Below are 18,958 nucleotides of genomic sequence, written 5' to 3'. Positions count from 1 at the left end.
GTGGGGCACTGTGTTCATGGAGGAGAGACCTGGATTAAGTTCCTGGCTATCCAAATGGTTCGAGTGAGAAGTGACTTTGGATAAGTCACTTTTTGTCTTGATTTCCCTATAGGTAAAATTGGGATAATAATATTCCTCTCTCTTAACATTAATTATTTTGAGATCTACAGATGAAGGGACCATATTAGAGTTGGGTATTACTTTTTTATTATTACTGCAATAGCATGTTATCCCATAATACATTGGTGTCTTCAGCTTCTCTCCAAAACCAAGTGGACATCGGTCTGGAATGGGGGACAGTGGTGACAAGGCAAGTCACTGCCTTCTGCTCTGACCCAGACTTTTTTCCCTGAAGACAAATGCACTGTTGTAGTCTAGCATGGTGGTGGCAAAGTCATGGATCACTGTAATGAGCTCCACGTCAGAGAGTCAAAGTCAGATTTTTTGAGCCAACTGTTAGCAAAACAATTCTCTGTGCCCCTAGTATCTCCTAGGATGAAAGGGGGCCTCATTCTCCAAAGTCCCAAGCACCAGCAGCTGCCTTGCAGCACATATGATAATCAACCCCAGGAGCAGCGACTGATTGAACATGACTTCCAGCGTGTAAACCCGGTGGGCAAAGTTCTCATGAACTCCAGTTATTACCAGTTATTATCCAGTTTCAGTTATGAGCTTGGACCATGCAGACATCACCCCAAATTGATTAGCATCACTTTGACTTCAAAGCGGTTGTTTCTGAAAGTATCGGTGCACTTGATACATAAATGAGACCCCATCAGGAATTCTATATCACTTTGGCTGTGAGTGCCTTGTGACTTTACCAGCACTGAACTTACATTGGGGCTTAGGCAAACTTTCCCTAATAAGCAAAAACTTTCTACCTTCTATCAAATCAGGCCTGAGCCGGCTTGCACTCTTTCCCAATGTCGCTCACATGCTGAGAAAGCAAAGCAGCTTCTCATCCATTTCATATTACAGCAGTGCCATCCAGAAGGGGCCCTGGAGGCTGCACTTTTCAGAGAAGACAAGACGGGAGCTTTCTTGCATCACATACAATGACAGCCCAAAGTTGCCATCAGGAAGCTGATGTGGAGCATGGAGTGGGTCTCCTGGCCAGCCTCTTTGCTCAGAAACTCATCTAGTATGAGCTTAATTGCCTCCCTAGCTCTCAAGAGGCCAGATTTGCCATTCCGTAAAGATCCCTGATGCTTATTCTTCCTCTTTGCCCCAATCTGACCATTACTAAAACAAAACCACATCCCAAAACCAGACCTAAAAAAGAAGCCGCTTGGCCCTCAGCAAGGAAGGAAGGGCCAGCAGTGCCAATCTCCTTTACATTTGTTAGACTCCTCCACCCGCCAAAAACCAGAGCATGCATTCCTAGGACTCAGAGAGCCATAAAGTAATGCTCCAGATGCTCACCACACCGGGTGCTTTCAGCTGGGGAGAGATTTTCCATCCCACTGACATGGTACTTACTGCTGGGAGCTTGAGAGGCAGAAATCTGCAGCGCATACTGCACGGAGCCTGCCAGAAGCCCCAACATGCCCAAAACCTCAAGCAGGGTCATGCTTGCAGGCTTAAAAAGAGTCTCAGCATGCCCGAAACATGTCTCACAGCAATGACGGAAACCAGCAGCTATTGCCTAGCTCAGTGCTGGTCTGTGTAGACTTACGTGCACGGCTGTGAGTTCTTATGTGCACAGAATACAAGGTAACTAAGAGGATATGGGTGATGGGATGCTTGGGTACTAAAAGGGTTTTGTAAGATTATTAGTATTAGTTATTGATATTGAGTATTTCAGGGCCACTTCATGAACCAGGACCTCCCATACCAGGGAGATACAGAAGGTCCGATGGTTCCTGTGGGATCCCATACTGCCCAGTGCATTTCCTGGGCTCTCACCTCCAGCCTTTCACTGAAGGCTCAAGTACTACGGGGTGCACTGCTGTCAGGAGGGGGCCTTTCAGCAGTGAGGACCAGATTACAAAGGCAGCAGACAAATGCCTGTTGGTTTCAGTGTTAGGCACCTATATAGTTTAGGTGCTTTTTGCACCTTTGCCTTTCTTTATAAATCTGTTTCCAAAGCACAAGCCCCAATCACTTCACTTAAAGAGGTACGGGGCAGCAGGTTATTATCAGAGAGACACAATCACATGCATTGTAGGGTGGAGATGAATCTCATTGCACTGTAAAGCTAAGGAAGAGGGGTAGGCAGAAGCACAAGAGACTCAGAGCCGTACCCATTTCCAACTTCCACCCTGACAACGGGCTGCTTTTGCCTCTCTTACTCTGGCAAAACCCTGTTGACTTCAGCAGAGTTGGAGCGATTCAACCGAGAGGGAAACACAGCCCTGTGAGAGCTTTTCCTTGTCAAAAAAAACAGGCAGGAGCTCACACATGTCACATCCCATTGCTCAGTGCTAAAAATAAAAGAAAGCTCAAAAAAGTTCTTCTCCTGCCTGGGAAATGCAGCGAGACCTTCTCTATAACCCACCCCTCCCCGCTTCTGGCATCCTCTGCTTGTGAGTGACCACTTCTGAGCATCCCCGAGGGGTCCTGTAAAGTCACCGACACAAGGTAGCTAATTTCTACTGCTTGCTTCAGATGGGCTTTGCCACATACCTGATTAGAGACCTTGCCACAGGGTACGGGAGTGGATTATCATCACCTGTGTCAGGAGACTGGCAGAGGACAATTTTTCTGTTTTTGCTTTAGTTATAGACAAGCCTAAAAGGGCTGGGAGCCATCCACCTCCCCTGTGACTCTGAGAGCGAGCTCGAACAGGGGAAACAGGCAATATTGGCATCTCAAGTAATTTGTTTAACAGGCCTGTTAGATCAACCCTTCCACATGCATGACTTATCAGCCCCCCTCTCCATTTGTGTTGTCCTCCAGAAGAGCTCTGATGCAACAATAACCAAGCAGGGAAGGAGGGGAGGGAGAAAGGAGAATATGAAGGCACTTTAAAATGCTTCAGTAACCTCGCTGATCTGGGGACATGAGATCTGAATCAGTGCATATTTGAAGGAGGTGGTTTTCAAAAAGTGACTCGATTTTTAAGGGCGCTGCCATTTTTAAGGACCCAATTTCAAACACCTGATACTCAGAGAGTCCTGCGTGCTGGCTTCCCAGAAATCAACCCATTTTAAGGTGCACCAAGGCAGCCCCCCTACAAAGCATTAGTCAGGTCCGAAAAAATATAGTTGGAGCACCAGGTGCATTCAAAACGCAGGAGGCACCACCTTAGAAGCTCAGACCTCATGGTTTAGTAATCTCTGGGATCTAGTTCACGAACATCTAACTCCCTCTTTACTCAGACTCCTTCTGCTCCGGCTGCACAGACTAGCTGAGCTCTGCCTGCAAGCCCAGGTGGGCAGTGCTGTGACTGTGGTAATGCACCCCAGAAAATGCCAGGAGACCTCCCCAGAGATGCACGGTGGATTTTCATTAGGTTCCCTCAAACTAGGCTTCACCTGCCAAATGCTGGAGATGTTGAGACATCCCAGCATCCTGCTATGCATGATGCCTTTATAGCAGCAGCTGGGAGCTCTGGCAAAGAATTAAACTGAAGAACTAGCTTAGTATTAGCAATATTTTTTGTTGTTTCTTGTTTCAGTCAGAACAAAGTCTAATGCACTGAGGTCTGTGAGAGCTGAACATCCTCAGCACTTCAGCAAGTTAGGGCAGTGGCTTATGGCTCGACTCTTATGCCTTACACCTTTGGTCTTTCTGTCCAGTCATCATTATCCACAGGGCATTTGCTCATGCCTTTGAAACCATCACATGCAGGTTGAGGGGAGGAGATGCTAGTATATCTAAGTGCCAGGCTCATTGAGATGGAGGATGGGATGCAAGTGCCCACAAGGCCTGATGTAAAGACATACAGGACTTTCTTTAGAGTCTTTGTGTTCCCATCTGATACCTGCACCATGCAGCGTGCATGGCTCCCATGCCCTGGGCTTCCTGTTCTTTATAGGTATATGTATTTTTTTGCATTACGGTAGCATCCAAGATTCCCAGTCTGCTCTATGGGCTTACAAACACAACATAAAAAACCTGGCCTCTTCCCCAGGGACTTCATTGTGTGCATTTCCATCTGGTGCCACAACCCACCACTTTCTGGTCACATTTACTGCAGGAAAAAAAAGAAAACCAGATGCTAAGAAGTTGAGGAAGAAAGTCAATAAGGAAGAGAAATCCCCATTGCTTCCTGATGGCTTTGCTTCCTAATGGGCATGCATTCAGCACTGTCCCTCACTAGCAGCATATGCCCAGGGTGTTACTCAATAGAAAAATAACTGGGAGTAAGTAACGAGGAAGAACTGTTGTGCAATATGGGATCATTAGCTCCAAAGCAAGTGACCTCGCAGTCCTCAGCTTTCCTCACGCCAGACAATTATGGAACTGAAATAGCAAACAGCCGCAGTATTAAAACTCCTGCTATGGTTTTCCGTTTGCTTACTCTGACACACTAATTCTTGGTGCTTCTGCAGCCCTGTTCCTATAATAAATCGAAAGCACTCAAAAAACCGTGATGTGAGCTTCACTATGGTAATGAATGTGGGAAGGAGAAGCTGAGGCTGACATTTGCAAATATACCTGGTAATTTAAGTGCCCTCAGTGTCTGGGCGCTCAACCAGGCATGCTTAGGGCCCAATCTGGCAGCGAAATTCCTTCAGTTGTGGGCTTTGGACCCAGCCTCTAGGATTTTATTTTCAGAGGTGTTGGATATAGGCAATTCAAGATGGCCACCTGAAAATACAGGCCCTCCAAATTAGCTGGCATTTAAAAAACAAACAAACAACAAAACCAAGTCCCAAATTACTTAAGACACCCAGAGAGTCAATGCTGTAATGCAAATATCCTGGCTCCCAGCCTCCTGCTTTAACCGTAAGACAATCTCTCTGCTTCCTAAAACTCCCCATTGGAAAAGAAAACAAACAAAAAAAATCAGGTTACATTAAATGAAGAAGTATGGGAGAAACTGCTCACTGCATAGTCATACAAAAGTCCTTTCTAATTCCAAGTGCACACTTGGAAAAAACCAAATCAGAGCTGGGGTTTGCACAATTCAGCCCATACCAGACCAGGCCTATCCATATCCAGTTCTGTAGTCAGAGTTGAAGTGCTCATTAAAACATGCTGGGTTATTAAGCCAGGCTCCTAGGTTATTAGTGCCAGGCTCCTAGTTCAGGTTATTAATGCCAGGCTCTCAGGAAAGCAGTGCCTTGGTGTAACACTGATGATGGACATCTGTAACGAAAGCCAGACCTGTGCCAACAGCTGCAGAAGCTGATGCCAGGCAAAGACTTTAACACCTGGCTAGCTTTTAAGGGCCTTGGACCAGTAATTACCACCAAAGTCACTGACACAGAAGTGAATTTTTGAACTCTGATGACAAAAATATCTATGCTGTCTGCTGAATGTGCTCAGCCTGCCAAATAATATCTTAGCTTTATATATATAGCAGCACCTTCTATTCTAGAGAGTACTACAGAAAAAGCAAATTAGATAGGATATGGGTACCCTTCCCCCCAAACTTAGTCAGAGCCTATAGGAACTAAAATAACCAACTCCTAGATACTGCACCTAGTTTCAGTACTAAGCCCAATGCAGCGTGGCTGCAAACAAACCAAATGCTTTGCTACACGTGACAAAGCTGCAGTTTGCCATCCTAAGATTGTTTTTCTGCTCTGTAGTCTGAAGTAATGATATGAAGCAAAGCGATGTGCAGATTAGGCAGCACTCTGGTTTCCACTGGGAAACATACTCTGCTTGATTTTTACCAATCCAGCATTACCTGGGGCTGGACTCCACCCTTTCTGTTTAGTGGCAAGTCTCATCTTGCCACAAATCCAGTGCAGGTACAACACGGGCGCCTGGAACAGCCCAGCTTCACAGCTGGAAGATTAGTTTTGTGACACTCGGAAAATTGGCCTGTGACACTCTGAAGCCACTCTGGAGCCTTACAGGTCCTCCAGGCCAGGGAAGCGATCACCGTTTCATGGGCGAGGTACAGACATTTAATAAGCCCAAGGAGGGATCGGTCTAAGTTACATGGTTTTCTGCAAGCGGTGTAGTTTAGGTCAGTAGCTAACAGGACACGCATTTGCCTTTTGGTGTGGGGGGTAAATCTTCGCCCAGGTTCCATCATTTTTAAACCAGTCTGCTCTGGGGCAGACCTTGCATGAACCAGTTTTGAGCCAAAATCAATTAAGTCTGATGCTACATTCAACGAGGTTTATCTCAAACCCGTTTCAGTCATTTTCAAAGTAGTTTATGTGCACTGGATATCTGCTCCGTTACAGGTTTAAACCAGTTTCTGATCACTTAAACCGGTTTATGTGTAATGTTTGTCCCTGGCTTGTATGCGTGCTAAACTTCTGTCCTGTTACAGCAAAGCTGTTGTTCTGAAGTCAGTATTACCTCCATTATATGTCTGGGGAAGCAAAGGCAGGGTAGATATGCACCTCATCGACTAACTAAATAAGGTATACATAGAGCACAAACTTTCATAAACTTGAGGTCACAGCATCTGATGAAGTGAGTTTCTGAAGGCTCATGCTCACCATATACATCTTATTCAGTTAATCTATAAGTTGCATATCTTGCCTGACTTCAAACTAACATGACTGAACTACCTCTCTCTGGGGAAACAAAGGCATAGACAACAGAATGATTTGCCTAGTGTTACCCAGCAAGTCATTGGCAGAGTCAGAATTGCTCCCCGCTTAGCATCAGACTGATTGCCACATTTGGGGTGAAGAAGAAATTTTACTGCATAGTCAGATCAGCATGGACTGTGTGGGGTTTTGCCTTCCTCTGCAGTGGGGGCATGGGTCCTCACCCTAGGATTTCAAGTGGATTTTAATGAACAGCAGTGGTGGGATATCGACAGTGGCCTCATCCCCCTGCTTTACCTGTAGCTAGTGAGGGCGCTTCGTATGCTTGACGCTGTGAGGTATTGAGTGTGGTAGCTGTGCGACCGAGCAGTTCATGCACTTTTAAGAATAGGTTAGACAGATACTTGTATAGGATGGTTTAGATGATGATGTTCCTGACTTGGGCAGGGGGTTGGACTACATGACCTTCTGAGGTCCCTTCCAGCCCTACTTTTCTATGTCTGTGATTCTCAGAGCCTTGCTGCTATCACTAGATACACTGAAACTAAGCCTGACTCCAGCTGAACTACACCACATTTACCCTGGTGTAACAAATATCAGAATCTGGCCCAGTGCTTCTCTTCCTGCAGTGGCTTGGTAAACAGTCCTTTGTTCAGAAAAAAGCCTGATGCTGGAGAGTCTGGCTCCATCTCCCTCCTGTCCCTGGAATTGTGATTGCAAATAATTGGAAGTGTCACTGGAAGTAATCAGAAGTGACAGTCCCTGGGTTATAAGGCTTTTGCTTGAAGTCTAACAATCCCACCCCCCCACTCCTGCAAAATCAAACCTAAATTTAAACAATGAAGTCACAAAGCAATTTGCCTTCAAGGCAGAAAACCCCGTGAGATTTTCTTTGCCTGAAATAGAAAAAATAGTAATATTGCCTGACTCTGTTTTGGTTTAATAAGGGAGACTCTTCCTGGGATATGAAAGACCTCCTACTCCACTAGATACACATAGTCTATGCTTTCCTGTGCTTTGTATCCCTGTGCTGACAGACAGAATTCATTTCTCTATTAGACATTTCCATAGCCTTTACCAATTTATCTGAGCTCTGAAAGATTGCCTCAGTGGTCTGAGTGGCAAGATGCAGCCAGCACATGCTTTAGAGATATTAGAAGCAAAGGAAAACCCTACTGATGCTTTAATGAAGGAGCAAGGGGTAAAGGAAGCTGAGTGTCTTTAGTTATAATTGATATTGCTATAATGCTTCAAGGACCTACCCAAGACTGAGTCACCATTAATCTATATGCAGTACAGACACATAGCAAAGGGCAGTCTTCTGGAATGAAATTGCAGCCTAAAGAGTCAAAAAAAGAAAGCAGGATACAAGTAGGTGAGAAACCAAGACACAGAGAGAGACTAAATGACTTGCCAAGGTCTGTAGCAGCTCTGGGAATGCTACAGACCCCTCTTAAGCCATTGCTCTGATTTGGCCTCCAAAGACCAAGAACATCATTTACCTGCCAGAAAGAGTGCTTGTCAGACATTACCCTGCCCTGCTCTCTCTTTTTCTCTTCCCTGCTCCAAGTCCTACGTCGTTCGACAGTCCTTGGCCCTTTGATCTCAGTAGTACAACTTCTGGGAGCAGCTGCATTTTGAACCTCTGTTGCTAAGTCTTATTTAAAGTAAGGTCTATAGCCTTCCCGCTTCCAAGCCAGACCAAGGAAGAGGAATGGGCCAGTGATGCAAGTCACTAGCTCAGGAGTGGGCTAAAAATGGCCAACGGGCCAGATCCAGCCCATCGACTGATCCTATTCTGCCTGTGGCTGCTCCTAGGAAGGACCATTGTATCTGGCCTGTGGTTGCCCTGCCTTTTGGTGCCATCCCTATGCCAGCTGGCACTTTCCTCCCTGTTTGGCCCACCTTGTCCTGCCCTGCAGCCCTGTGTATCTTCAAGGCAGGGGCGCTGAGCTCTGGCCAGGCTTCTGCCCGGTGAGGCTGTCTGTGCACCGCTCCAACTCTGCAGTCGTTCACGGACCAGACACCCTGGCCCCGGCAAGTCCAAGCTCACATCGGTCCTCCCTGCCGGGGAGGAGAGGGGGCAGGGGGAAGAGGGCCAGGAGCCATGGGTTATCTAGGCTCTGCTGGGCCCGGGCTTGGTAGGGGCACGGGCATTGCTAACGTGGTGCCGTGCTGTGTTCCTGTGCACTGCTTCGGGCTGCACCATGTGGGCACAGCTGAAGCAGCTCCTCCTCCACCCCAAGTCCTTGGCACATGGCTGGGCTGATGCCGCACTGTGTTCCTGTGCATCGCTTCAGGTGATGTGGATGCAGCCGGCACAGCTCCCGCCTTGCCGGGGACTCAGGGCTGGGGAGGGGGTGCAGGGAAAAGGGGCCAGGAGCCGCATGTCATCCAGGCCCAGCTGGGCCAGTGCCACACTCTGTTCCCCCTCTTCTCTGCCCTGAGTCTCTGATGGTCGGGCAGGCGCCACATCAGCTATGCCCACATAGCCCAAGGCAACACGCAGGAATACAATGGGGTATGGCCCAGTCGTGTGCCAAGGGCTCGGGATGGGGTAGGAGGAAACAAAGATCAGATTCCCTTAAACTTTGTTGTCTCTGCTTTTAGATCAGAGACAGGCAATTATTTGGGTCAGAGGGGCACTTGGGGAGATTTGACGAGCTGTTGCGGGAGGGGGAAGACAGGGTGCTGACCCGAACCACAACTCATCCAAACTCCCTAAGAGGCCCCCTGGCGCAAATACCTGCCCCTACTCCTGTGTTAGCCTCTCCCTTGTGATACTTGGATTCAGGTCCCAGCTCTGCCACCAACTTCCCCTGCGACCTTCTGTAATTAAGTCACGGCTTGTATTCAATGCAGGGCTAAATTAACTCAGGTTCCCTTCTCTCAGATACAAGTGACCACGCTGCAAACATATAGTTGATAGGAAAGGACTGTGCCGTCTCTCTACATGTAGAGCAAAGCCACTCAGAGAGTCAAAACACAAGCTTAGATTTCAGTTTCTGTGAAACAGTCCCCTGATGGCACAAACCATTTGGTGTCATGCTCTGAGTTGGAGTTTCTCAGGGGAGGGAATGGGTGTCTGCATTACCAAAACCTTGGATTTAATGTGGACACTCTTGTCAGGAGGGAAGGACTGAAGCAGATCTGACCTCTGACTCTTAGAAATGCTCTCTCCAGACAGGAGGTGAGGCACAGCTACAGAAAAAGGCTTCTGCTGGCTGTTGTAACCATCTCCATACATTTACTGGGTGGACTTTTACAGCTTCAGCTGTGTGCAGCCGCTCTTGCCATCACTCCTCCTTTAACTGTGCCTGGCCTGCCTGGAGGGGTGCACTCTTGGGAAGTCAGCCTTTCTGCACAAGGAACATGCATGCCCACAAAAATTTCCACTGAACTTTTCCTGCCATAGGCGGTTCAACTGAATTCCTGCCTTTGCACCTAGCCAACTGCAGGGACAAGTCAGCGGCAGTGATGTGTGCCCCACATGCATTTTGCAAACATAAAAATGAGGGTGTGGCAGAGAAAGTCACTCAACCAAAAAACACACCCTTTAATGTGTGCTGAATTTTGTAGGAGATTTGGACAGATTCTAGCTTTGCCTGTGAAGATTTGCTTTTAAGAAGCAGGCCCACCCATCTCTGAGTGGAGGGCAGGAGATGAAGGAGCCCAGGAGGCCCTCGGGCCAGAATTTGTTCAATGTTCCTTTCCTGTTATATTTACCACCGTCAATGCTCTTTACAAATATCTACCCATCTAACAACCCCTTGAGACAAAAGGAGGAGTTTCCCTCATTTCTCACACGAGTGACTGGTACAAAAAGCTTGACAGTGGTTTCACTGACAATATGCAGAGGCACCTGCTCATCATGCTGCTATTTTGCATTTCCCCACCTGGACGTCAGTATATCCACCTCCTGTATCTAGCCTTATATTGAGACTGTGAGCTCTTTGGAGTAGGGACAGTCTGTCCTGTGTTTGTCCAGCACCTAGCACAATGCGGTCTTGGGTCACGAATAGGGTCAGGAAGAATTACCGTAACAGGAATGGAGTGACTTGGGTAAGTGGAGTGACTGTTCAAGCTTGACCCAGAACTACTAGTTTTGAGCTGTTACTGCTAGAAGTCTGCTGGTTTGCTGCTCCCACCCCATGCTTCACTACTGGGGTAGAGGGTTGGAAGTGGAGGAAGTTTTGCCAGGGGGGAATTAGACAAAAAGACGGCATCCTTCTTCTTTGGCTAACTCTCGTTTCCGCTGTCAGCCAGAAGATGCTGGTGAAGTTTTTCAACTTACGCCTTGTTCAGTATTTGTGCTTCGTGACATTACCTTTGCTGCTTCCTCCGCCTTCTGAGTATTTATTCATAGCCCTTAATGACCAGATTTCTCCACAATGTCTCTGCTGTACTTCCTTTGTAAACTAACAATTTGCTAAAAACAGACGAAGAAACAATCTGAAACATAGCCATGTCCTAAGAGATGAACGGGTATCTTTTTACAGAATGCTTCTACTCTTTACCATACATTCCCTTGCACACTGGGCACACGCAGTCATGTTACACACAGGTTCGCATTCACACAATCAGACACAGTTGCCTGCATGCACAGAATGCAGGCTGCGTGTCTAATTGCATGCATGCATATGTGGTAACTGCAGTCTCAGCACCAAAGCAATTGCTGTGGGCACATGCAGAATTAAAAGCAGAAGCTTGAATTAAAAGGTCTATATCCATGGCTGCAATGGACTTGTATCCCATTGGGATCAGGTACAGGAGGGAAATAAACACACTCAAAGTAGGTTTTATACATATACACAATCACAATCATGCACCTTTCTGCAAAAACCACACTTTGCAGTCATTACCCATGCACATTTCCATTTAACTTCAAAATTCCCCCCTGCCAACACACACACACGCACTCACCTCCCTCTCTGCTTTGGTGACTGTTGACATTATTTTTCAGCCGCACATCCCAAATTGCCATTCTCTCCCTGATCCTCACAGAGCCTTGCATTTGCCTCAAGGTAAACAGGGGTATGTGCTGTGTCCTGAGGACAAGCAGACTGACATCTTTAAGAGCCAGTTGTGCAATGGTGACATTTCTGGGAAGCTATCCTGCAGTTTCACAAGACTTCATTCTAAACCGAGCCAAAACACCCCACAAACAGACCTCAAATTATACAAAGGACACACAAAGTAAGGCCCCGAGTAAGGCTGATAAACACCAATGGTTTTTCATGGGAAATTTAGAAAAAAAAAGGTTTTTTTTGAATTTTTTAATGTCCCATAATTTCTTTTTAGATTTAAGTGTTTCAGAGCCTCTACACCTTTTGCAGGAGTAAAATGGAGAATGCAAAAAAAGGAAAAAAAGAAAAGGGAAAAAAAAGGAAGAGCCAGAGCCTTGAAAAGGACAAAAACCCCACTTCAAACCAGTTTAAAAATATTGCTTAAAAACCTGACACATTCCATACAAAGCAAACATTTTGGTTTGGGGAGAAGAAGGCCAAATTTTGTTAAATGTTTTGGAGGCAAAGTTTTGGAGCAGCTCTGATCTGTCCAGAAGTGGCCACCGACTCAGCATCGTCAGCAATGAAGAGGGTGCCTTCTGAAAAGCACTACAGTGTTTGAAACAACACCACTCAGCTATGCACACGCACCCACACATACAAGGGATTTTCACACACACACACATGCACACACGCGCGCACGCACACACACGGGATTTTCATGTTCTGTCTGTAACCTGGCATCTCCCCCAGCACAACAGGCTGGAATAACCTACTAGCTCACCACTGCCGCAGGAGCGCTGCTTTACCCAGCACTACTGCCTAGAGCACATGGATTTTCCTTCTAAGTCTCCCAGCCAAATTGTGACCCTAGCCTGACTTTCGCTTGCAAGAATCACAACCCTGGGATGGTACAGCCTCAAGCATTTGCTCCTGGATATAGAACAAATCCTAATTTATCACAGGGAGAAGCAAAGCCTCTGGCTTTCATGTAGAGGGAGAAAAATTAAAAGCAACTCCAGGCTTTTTTGTGTTTTTAATGTCGAACAACTGGTGATTTTGTCATTCAGAACCTAGAGACTAGCTGACGGGAGGGCTAGGGACAGGGAGGATGGACGGATGGATTCAATACATCCGGAGAACAGATTTCAACTATTCCATGCCCTGTTTAGGTTTGGTTTGGCAGTATCACGCCAGCTTGTTGGCTGGCATAAAGTAGCATAGCTTTGCCAAAAAGTCAAGGGATGCTCCCAATGTATATCAGCCAAGAATCTGGCACAATAGTTATGTGACCCCCCAAGCACCCCAGCGGTCTTTCCTGCCCAGAGCAGGGGGGCTGGACCTGACGATCTCACAGAGTCCCTTCCAGTCCTAAACTTCTGTGAATATATTATATAGAAATTGAGATGCCAGTGCCAATCAAGACATGATCAGGATGTATTCAGGGGGTATTGGGGTTCTTTAGTACCCAGCCCCCCCTCCCCTTTTCAGTGAATTAATTTACAGGCTGATCCTGCTGCCATTAAGATCAATGACAAACCTCCCAATAACCTCACTAAGAGCAGGCTCATGATCTTTTTTGATAGCGGCTGTCAAGCTTGCCAGTGCTGAATGCCTCAGAGAAGCTGTCCTTTTATACCAGAAGACACTGGCACCTTAGCAAGTACGTAGGAAGCCGTACATCATCTGTCAGACGCTATCACTTGGACACAGCTGAGTTCCTGCAACTGGCAGCCCAGGGAGGGTATCAGAGTCCTGGGCCTTGGGGACAGCATTGAAAAGCTTTCTTCATCTCAGGTTTCAGAGGGCAGAGCTCTGCACAGCTCTGTGCAATGGGGAAAAATACCTGAAAATCCCCCTCTTTGCTATCCATTGTCAGTTTGTGGTGTTATTTGCCTCCCAGGGAAGAGGTGGGGTCTTGCATCAAGACGACACACCCGAGAGTTCCTCTGAGTTTTACCTTTATTGGTTTCTTCATTCAATGAAAAGACAGAAGTTCTATTTTTTGCAAATATTTTTCAGGTTTTCATCATAAAGCCACAAACTGGTTTTACAGGGGAAATCTGGGGGGCTGAAAACTGAAACAGAAAAGGTTTGAGGGCTGCAGGGAGGTGTTCAATAGAAACATAAAAAATGTTGAAGATATTGATGCAAATAGATTTCTTGGCAGAAACTATGTTCCTAAAGAGAAGAAAAATCATTTCTTGGCCAAGCCCTAGATTAAGAAACACACATCAAACCCTTCATTAGCAAGAATTCCTTGCACAACCGTAAATTAATTTCTTCTCTGCTCTTCACCAGCCTGCCTAACCAACAGATAGAAATAGCCTCTAGGGATTCATTTCCCCAAGGAAGGAGAGACCAATCTAGCCCTGACATTGCTAGGTTTTATTCAGTTCGGAGTAATGTAGTGGCAGTCATTTATACTGGGCCAGAATTTGGTTCAGAGCATGGTCCAAGGTTGCTCCTACACGATGGTCAAAGAGATGATTTTTCCAAATGGGATCACATTTCACTGACATGCCAGTTGTGTAACTGGCTGGAGAACGGAAACCCATTTTCTACTGAAATGTTAAATTTTCCAACCAGCTTATTGTTTCTGCTTCTGTGATGTCTTTATATCCCGGAAGCAGCACACAATGCCTTTATATGCTTAATACCTTGTGAAGTTTTATTCACCTTTCATTAATACCATAGCCAAAGCTAAAGTAAGTCTACTGAAGTCAGTAGGGTTCACCCCAGTGTGAAGCTAATGTGAATTTTCTTTTTATTACCAAAAAAAAAAAAAAAAAGACAACCAAAAAAATATTTTTCTTGTTTTTGTTCAAATCATTTTGGGAGTTTTCATTAAAAAAGGCAGACACCTAAAAACTGTAAGCATCTATACTTGTACATACTCATTTTTAACCACTAAAAATGCGTGGTCAATCAGCTACGGAAATGACCTTTGCTTTGACTAAAATATTTGCTCAGCTGGATGATTTTTCCCCCAGTTTTGTTGTTGTCCAAAAGCTAAATACAAAAACGGTTTCCAAATTATTCACACTGAAAAATGAACTTCATCACAGAAATTTCCATTTTTCTCAGAGTGATTTTTCCAGAAACAAAAAGTTAATCAGTTCTCAAGTGACATCACACCGATGGATATGTGCACACAGAGGTGTTGCTCCTCTCCCCTTTCTGCTCCTTCACCCACTCTTAGCTGCATGCCTTTATTTGCACTTTTCCCCATGCTTCGAAAGTCCCTCCATGCCGGTCTATACTTCCTTCTCTAAATCTTCCTTTAGAAATAATTTCTTCCAGGAGCCTCCTTACACACTGACTTCTCCTTACTCTCCGCCAATGTGCACAATCTGAGGAAAGGACTGTCTTTTATCCTGCCTGTAAAGCCAAAGTGCGCACTGGCAATGCTAGTTAGCAATAATGAAAAACCAAGCTTCACTTCCCTTTGCTATCTCCTCTCAGGCCTTGCCACTACTTTTCAGATGCTTCTCCAAAAACTATTTGTTTGGCTTGAACAGTGGGAAGAGAAAGGGTGTCACTAGTGCTTTTGCAATCTAGTTGGGGGTGGATTGATTGTTCAGACTTTTTTTTTAAGCAAGCAAATGAAGCTTTCCTCTTCTCCTGAGGTCACTCTCCTACAGTTAGACCCAAGAACACAAGCCACAATCCCTTCTTTTTTTCCCCCTTAAAACATACTTTTCATGAATTTAGTGTGGATGAATAAGATCAGGCTTAGAGAACCCGGAGACTGCAGCCTGCTCTCCATCTATGGCCCTGCAGCAACACAGGAAGAGGTGAAGGACAAGCTTGTGGTTAAAAGTACTGGAGAGCGTCAAGAGACCGAGTCCCAGCTTTGCTGCGGTCTTGGAAAAACCTCTTAATCTACTATCTGTCAGGATGGGGATAATGATGTGACAAAGGGCCGTATAGCTTGCTTCATTCATGACATTTTAGCTTGTAAACCGCGGGGACCGTCTCTCACTCTGGGGCTGTTGAGTGCCTAGCGCGATGGGGTCTCCAGAGCCCACTGGAATGCAAATAATGATTTATAAAGCTCTTGGGGACTCTTGGGCAAGAGTTGTTACAGCAATGCTAGGACATAGGGCTCTGCTCATCTGGGGCAAGAGCTTAGTACAGTCTCCCTGATAAAGTGCGGCTTTTTTGAGAAGACTCAGCAGTCCGAGTGGGGAGGGGGTGGGGAATCACAGCTCCCCCTCTTCTTTTCCTCCCCTACTTTCCTCCCCCTTGCCCTGTGCTGGAGTAAGCAGCGCTCCCCACATGTCCCCTGCTGCCTTGGCTGGCTCCCACTGCTATTTGAATCTGCTTGGCTGGTGAGAGCATGCCAGCAGCAGGCTGTAGTAAGAGCATAGCAGCAGTTTTGCACTGTGGACTCAGCATGACCTTCCTAAGAGATTAGCACCTATCCCCGCGGCCAGGAGAAGGCCGTGCACTGCCCGAGTCTCTCAGGCACCCCCAAACTGTGAAGACACAAGGACCTGGTGCCCAGGGGCTGAGCGGCTTGCACTTCTGCTGCAGACTTTTCAGCGTGGCTGAGCTGCCTGTCCCTCCAGCTTGTGTCCCCCAAAGGAAACCCAGAGCCACTCCAGTGGCAAAGACTTTTATTCTCAAGCAATTTGTACGACAATTGACTGTGATGGCATGGGGAACTGCACGGGGTACAGCAGGCTGGATAATCACTCAGCCAGATCTACTGATGCTCGTGTGCCTCTTATAACTCAACCTCAATTTCTGCGCTGTGGACCTGTGTGAGCCTCACAAGACAGGCCCGTGCCCTCCAGCATCTCTCCTGCCCTCCTGCCTCCAAGATCCTCTGGCAGGTTTTGCCTCCATCCTGTCCACCACCTCGCTCTGAGTCGCTAGCACCCAGCCCGCTCTGCCCAGGAGGAGACCTTGGCATCGCTCACACCTGTCCCCAGGCGCTGCGAGAGGGACCCAGGCATCACAGCCCATGCATGGCCCTGACGTGAGATCTCACAGAGCCATCTGCATGCCAGAGCGATCTGGCAAGTGGACCGGAGGGCGAGGTGTGCTTGCAGCGTGGCCAAGCCCCTGGAGGCCGCAGGACTGCAAATACCTTACTCCAGAGGCCTTCTCTTTAGTAAGCACAAATCCATTCAGTCCTCTGTCCTTCCAGTCTTCTCTGTCAAGCTAAACCCCTATCTTCTTTTTTTAGTCTTCTGCCTCCCTTTCCCTTCCACACCTCCTCATGCTTTCTTCTCTTACCCTTTCATCTCTCCAGTTTTGCCATTCTGTGCCCTCCTCCCTCCTGCAACTCACTCCTTTTTCACTTCATTTTCCCCTTCTATCCTTCAGCCACTTCTTTTCCCTTCCCCCTTTCTCCATCCCTCTTTCCTTTGTCTCTTACTTTCTGCCCTCTATTATCTCCCCTTTTCTCCTCTCCACATTTCACTACCTTCCTCTCCTCAGCTCCTCTTTCCCCCTTTTCTATCCCTTTCTCCTCCGGCTCCCTCCCCCTTGCACTTGAACACATCTGTTTCTAATCTGAGTTGTCTACAGCTTCTCTTGGAAACAATAAGCTCTTTTTTTAAAACATAAAAACAAAAAACAAAGCTGAAATTAAAAATTCCTGGCCAAAGGAAAAAAAAAAAAGATTAATTTAAGCAACTGTGACAAACTCCTGGCAACAAAGATACTTTGTTCACCTTTATTTTGCCAGAATGGTTGGAGCCCCTGAAGACTTCACTGCTCAGAACTGCTGGATCTTACGGGGGGGAGAGCCCCAAACAAAAAGAGTTTCATAGATTTCATAGACATTAGGCTGGAAGGGACCTCGGAAGATCATCGAGCTACGGCTGAGGTTTGAACAACATGTTTTAAAGGGGGGAGAAATTAGTCTTAAAAAATTCTTCTGTTCTCTAACCTGGCAATAATTAAATCAACCACAAAAAATAGAGGCATACTAAACCAGACCGACTCTGCACACAACAGACAAGTTTTTTCTTTCCAAGTGTCTCTCCTTTGCTAGTCACTGTTGCATTCGCTGTTGCCCAGAGAAAACAAGAGTAACTTTGATTTTTGAGAAAGAGTGAGCACACTCACCTAGAAAGAGGATGGAAAGTGCAGACATGCCGCTCCAGGAGAGAGAGAGATTTTTTCCTCCCTTTTTTCTTCCTTTCTCCCAGGAATGGCAGGCAGACCTGCACAGCATTCAAAGGAACGCCTCTGGAATGCACTGAGTGTAATTGCATCCATGCGCCAGAAAAATAACCAACTTTGCTCTTTCTTCCCTTCTGTTATTCATCTCCTTTCCAGTTTCCACGCAGATTCAATAGGAGCTTTTTAGATCTCTGTCGGATCGTTCAGGCCTTTTCATCCCTGGAAAAAAGAAAAAAAAAAAGGGGGCAGTGCAGTGGGGAGTTCACATCTATGGCAGCGTGGAACAATTTTGCATGTCTGTAAAGAAAAGGAGAGAAGAGGAGGGAAAAAAAAAATGCACTGTGCACAATGTTAACCACATGGCTGCTTCCCAGAACAGCCCCTCCCTGCCATCAACTGGGATTAGCAGCAAAAACCAGTCATGTGGGTGATATGTTACTTACTCCTGGCAATAATACATCTTTACCTTCTAAGGGGGAAGAATGGGAATCTTCTGAGTGTCAAGATAGAAAAGTTTGGAGGCAGGAAAGCTTCAGCATGCAGGGGGGGGGGGGGGAGTCCATCCTCATCACTCAGGGATAAGAAACACAGACTGTCTTGGAAAGAATACACACACTAGATAAATAGTCAGATTCCCGCATATATACAGGCGTTGCTGTCATGTGGAGAAGGGGAGCTGCAGAATGTAGCTTTGCTAAAGGGTGCCCCCAGCTTGTGTTTCTCCTCTTGAGATCAAAAGGCTGATTCCAAGGGAGGAAGGGGAGAAAAGCACCGGAGGGAAAACGGAGCCATTGGTGAACTCCTTCCTTGCTCTGAGGACTACAGAGGGCAGGACAGAAGGGGTAATAATTGCAGCCCAAGACTGCAGTTGGGGTACGTTTGCACTGCAGTTACAGCTGAGTGCTGCTCACCTGGAGAGTCGGCTCAGGCCCTGTGGCTGGTGAAGCACTGGGCCCCACCTGACCCAGCTTCCCCTGAGGTTTACTCACCTTCTCAGGTGGTTTCACAGCCTGTTCTGGGCTCCAGGCTACTCTACCCACCTTGCTGTCAGGATCTAAGTAGCTGGATTCAAGGTGGCTTGGGCTGCAATGACTGCTGCTGATCTGCTGACTTCAGTGGGGCTCCATGTAGGAACATGGGTCTGCCTTTTTTGTTTCAAGCCAAATCAGCCAGGTCAAATCCAAA

The 18,958-nt window shown here is 46.6% G+C and overlaps 1 protein-coding gene across 1 annotated transcript in view; it reads right to left on the bottom strand.

The window, feature by feature from the left end:
• CLMP (CXADR like cell adhesion molecule) overlaps positions 1–18,085 on the bottom strand; it is a 63,291-nt gene extending 45,206 nt beyond the window's left edge. The window contains exon 1 of the mRNA XM_090027311.1: positions 17,717–18,085. Coding sequence (XP_089883437.1) covers positions 17,717–17,825 — 109 coding nt within the window. The 5' untranslated portion in view covers positions 17,826–18,085. The remainder of the gene's footprint in view (positions 1–17,716) is intronic.
• Between the last annotated feature and the right edge of the window lie 873 nt (positions 18,086–18,958).

The sequence above is a fragment of the Crocodylus siamensis genome, chromosome 14 (assembly GCF_052110815.1).
Source record: "Crocodylus siamensis isolate JL-2025a chromosome 14, ASM5211081v1, whole genome shotgun sequence".
In the NCBI taxonomy this organism is placed as follows: domain Eukaryota; kingdom Metazoa; phylum Chordata; order Crocodylia; family Crocodylidae; genus Crocodylus; species Crocodylus siamensis.
This window is presented reverse-complemented; position numbering and strand designations above follow the sequence as displayed.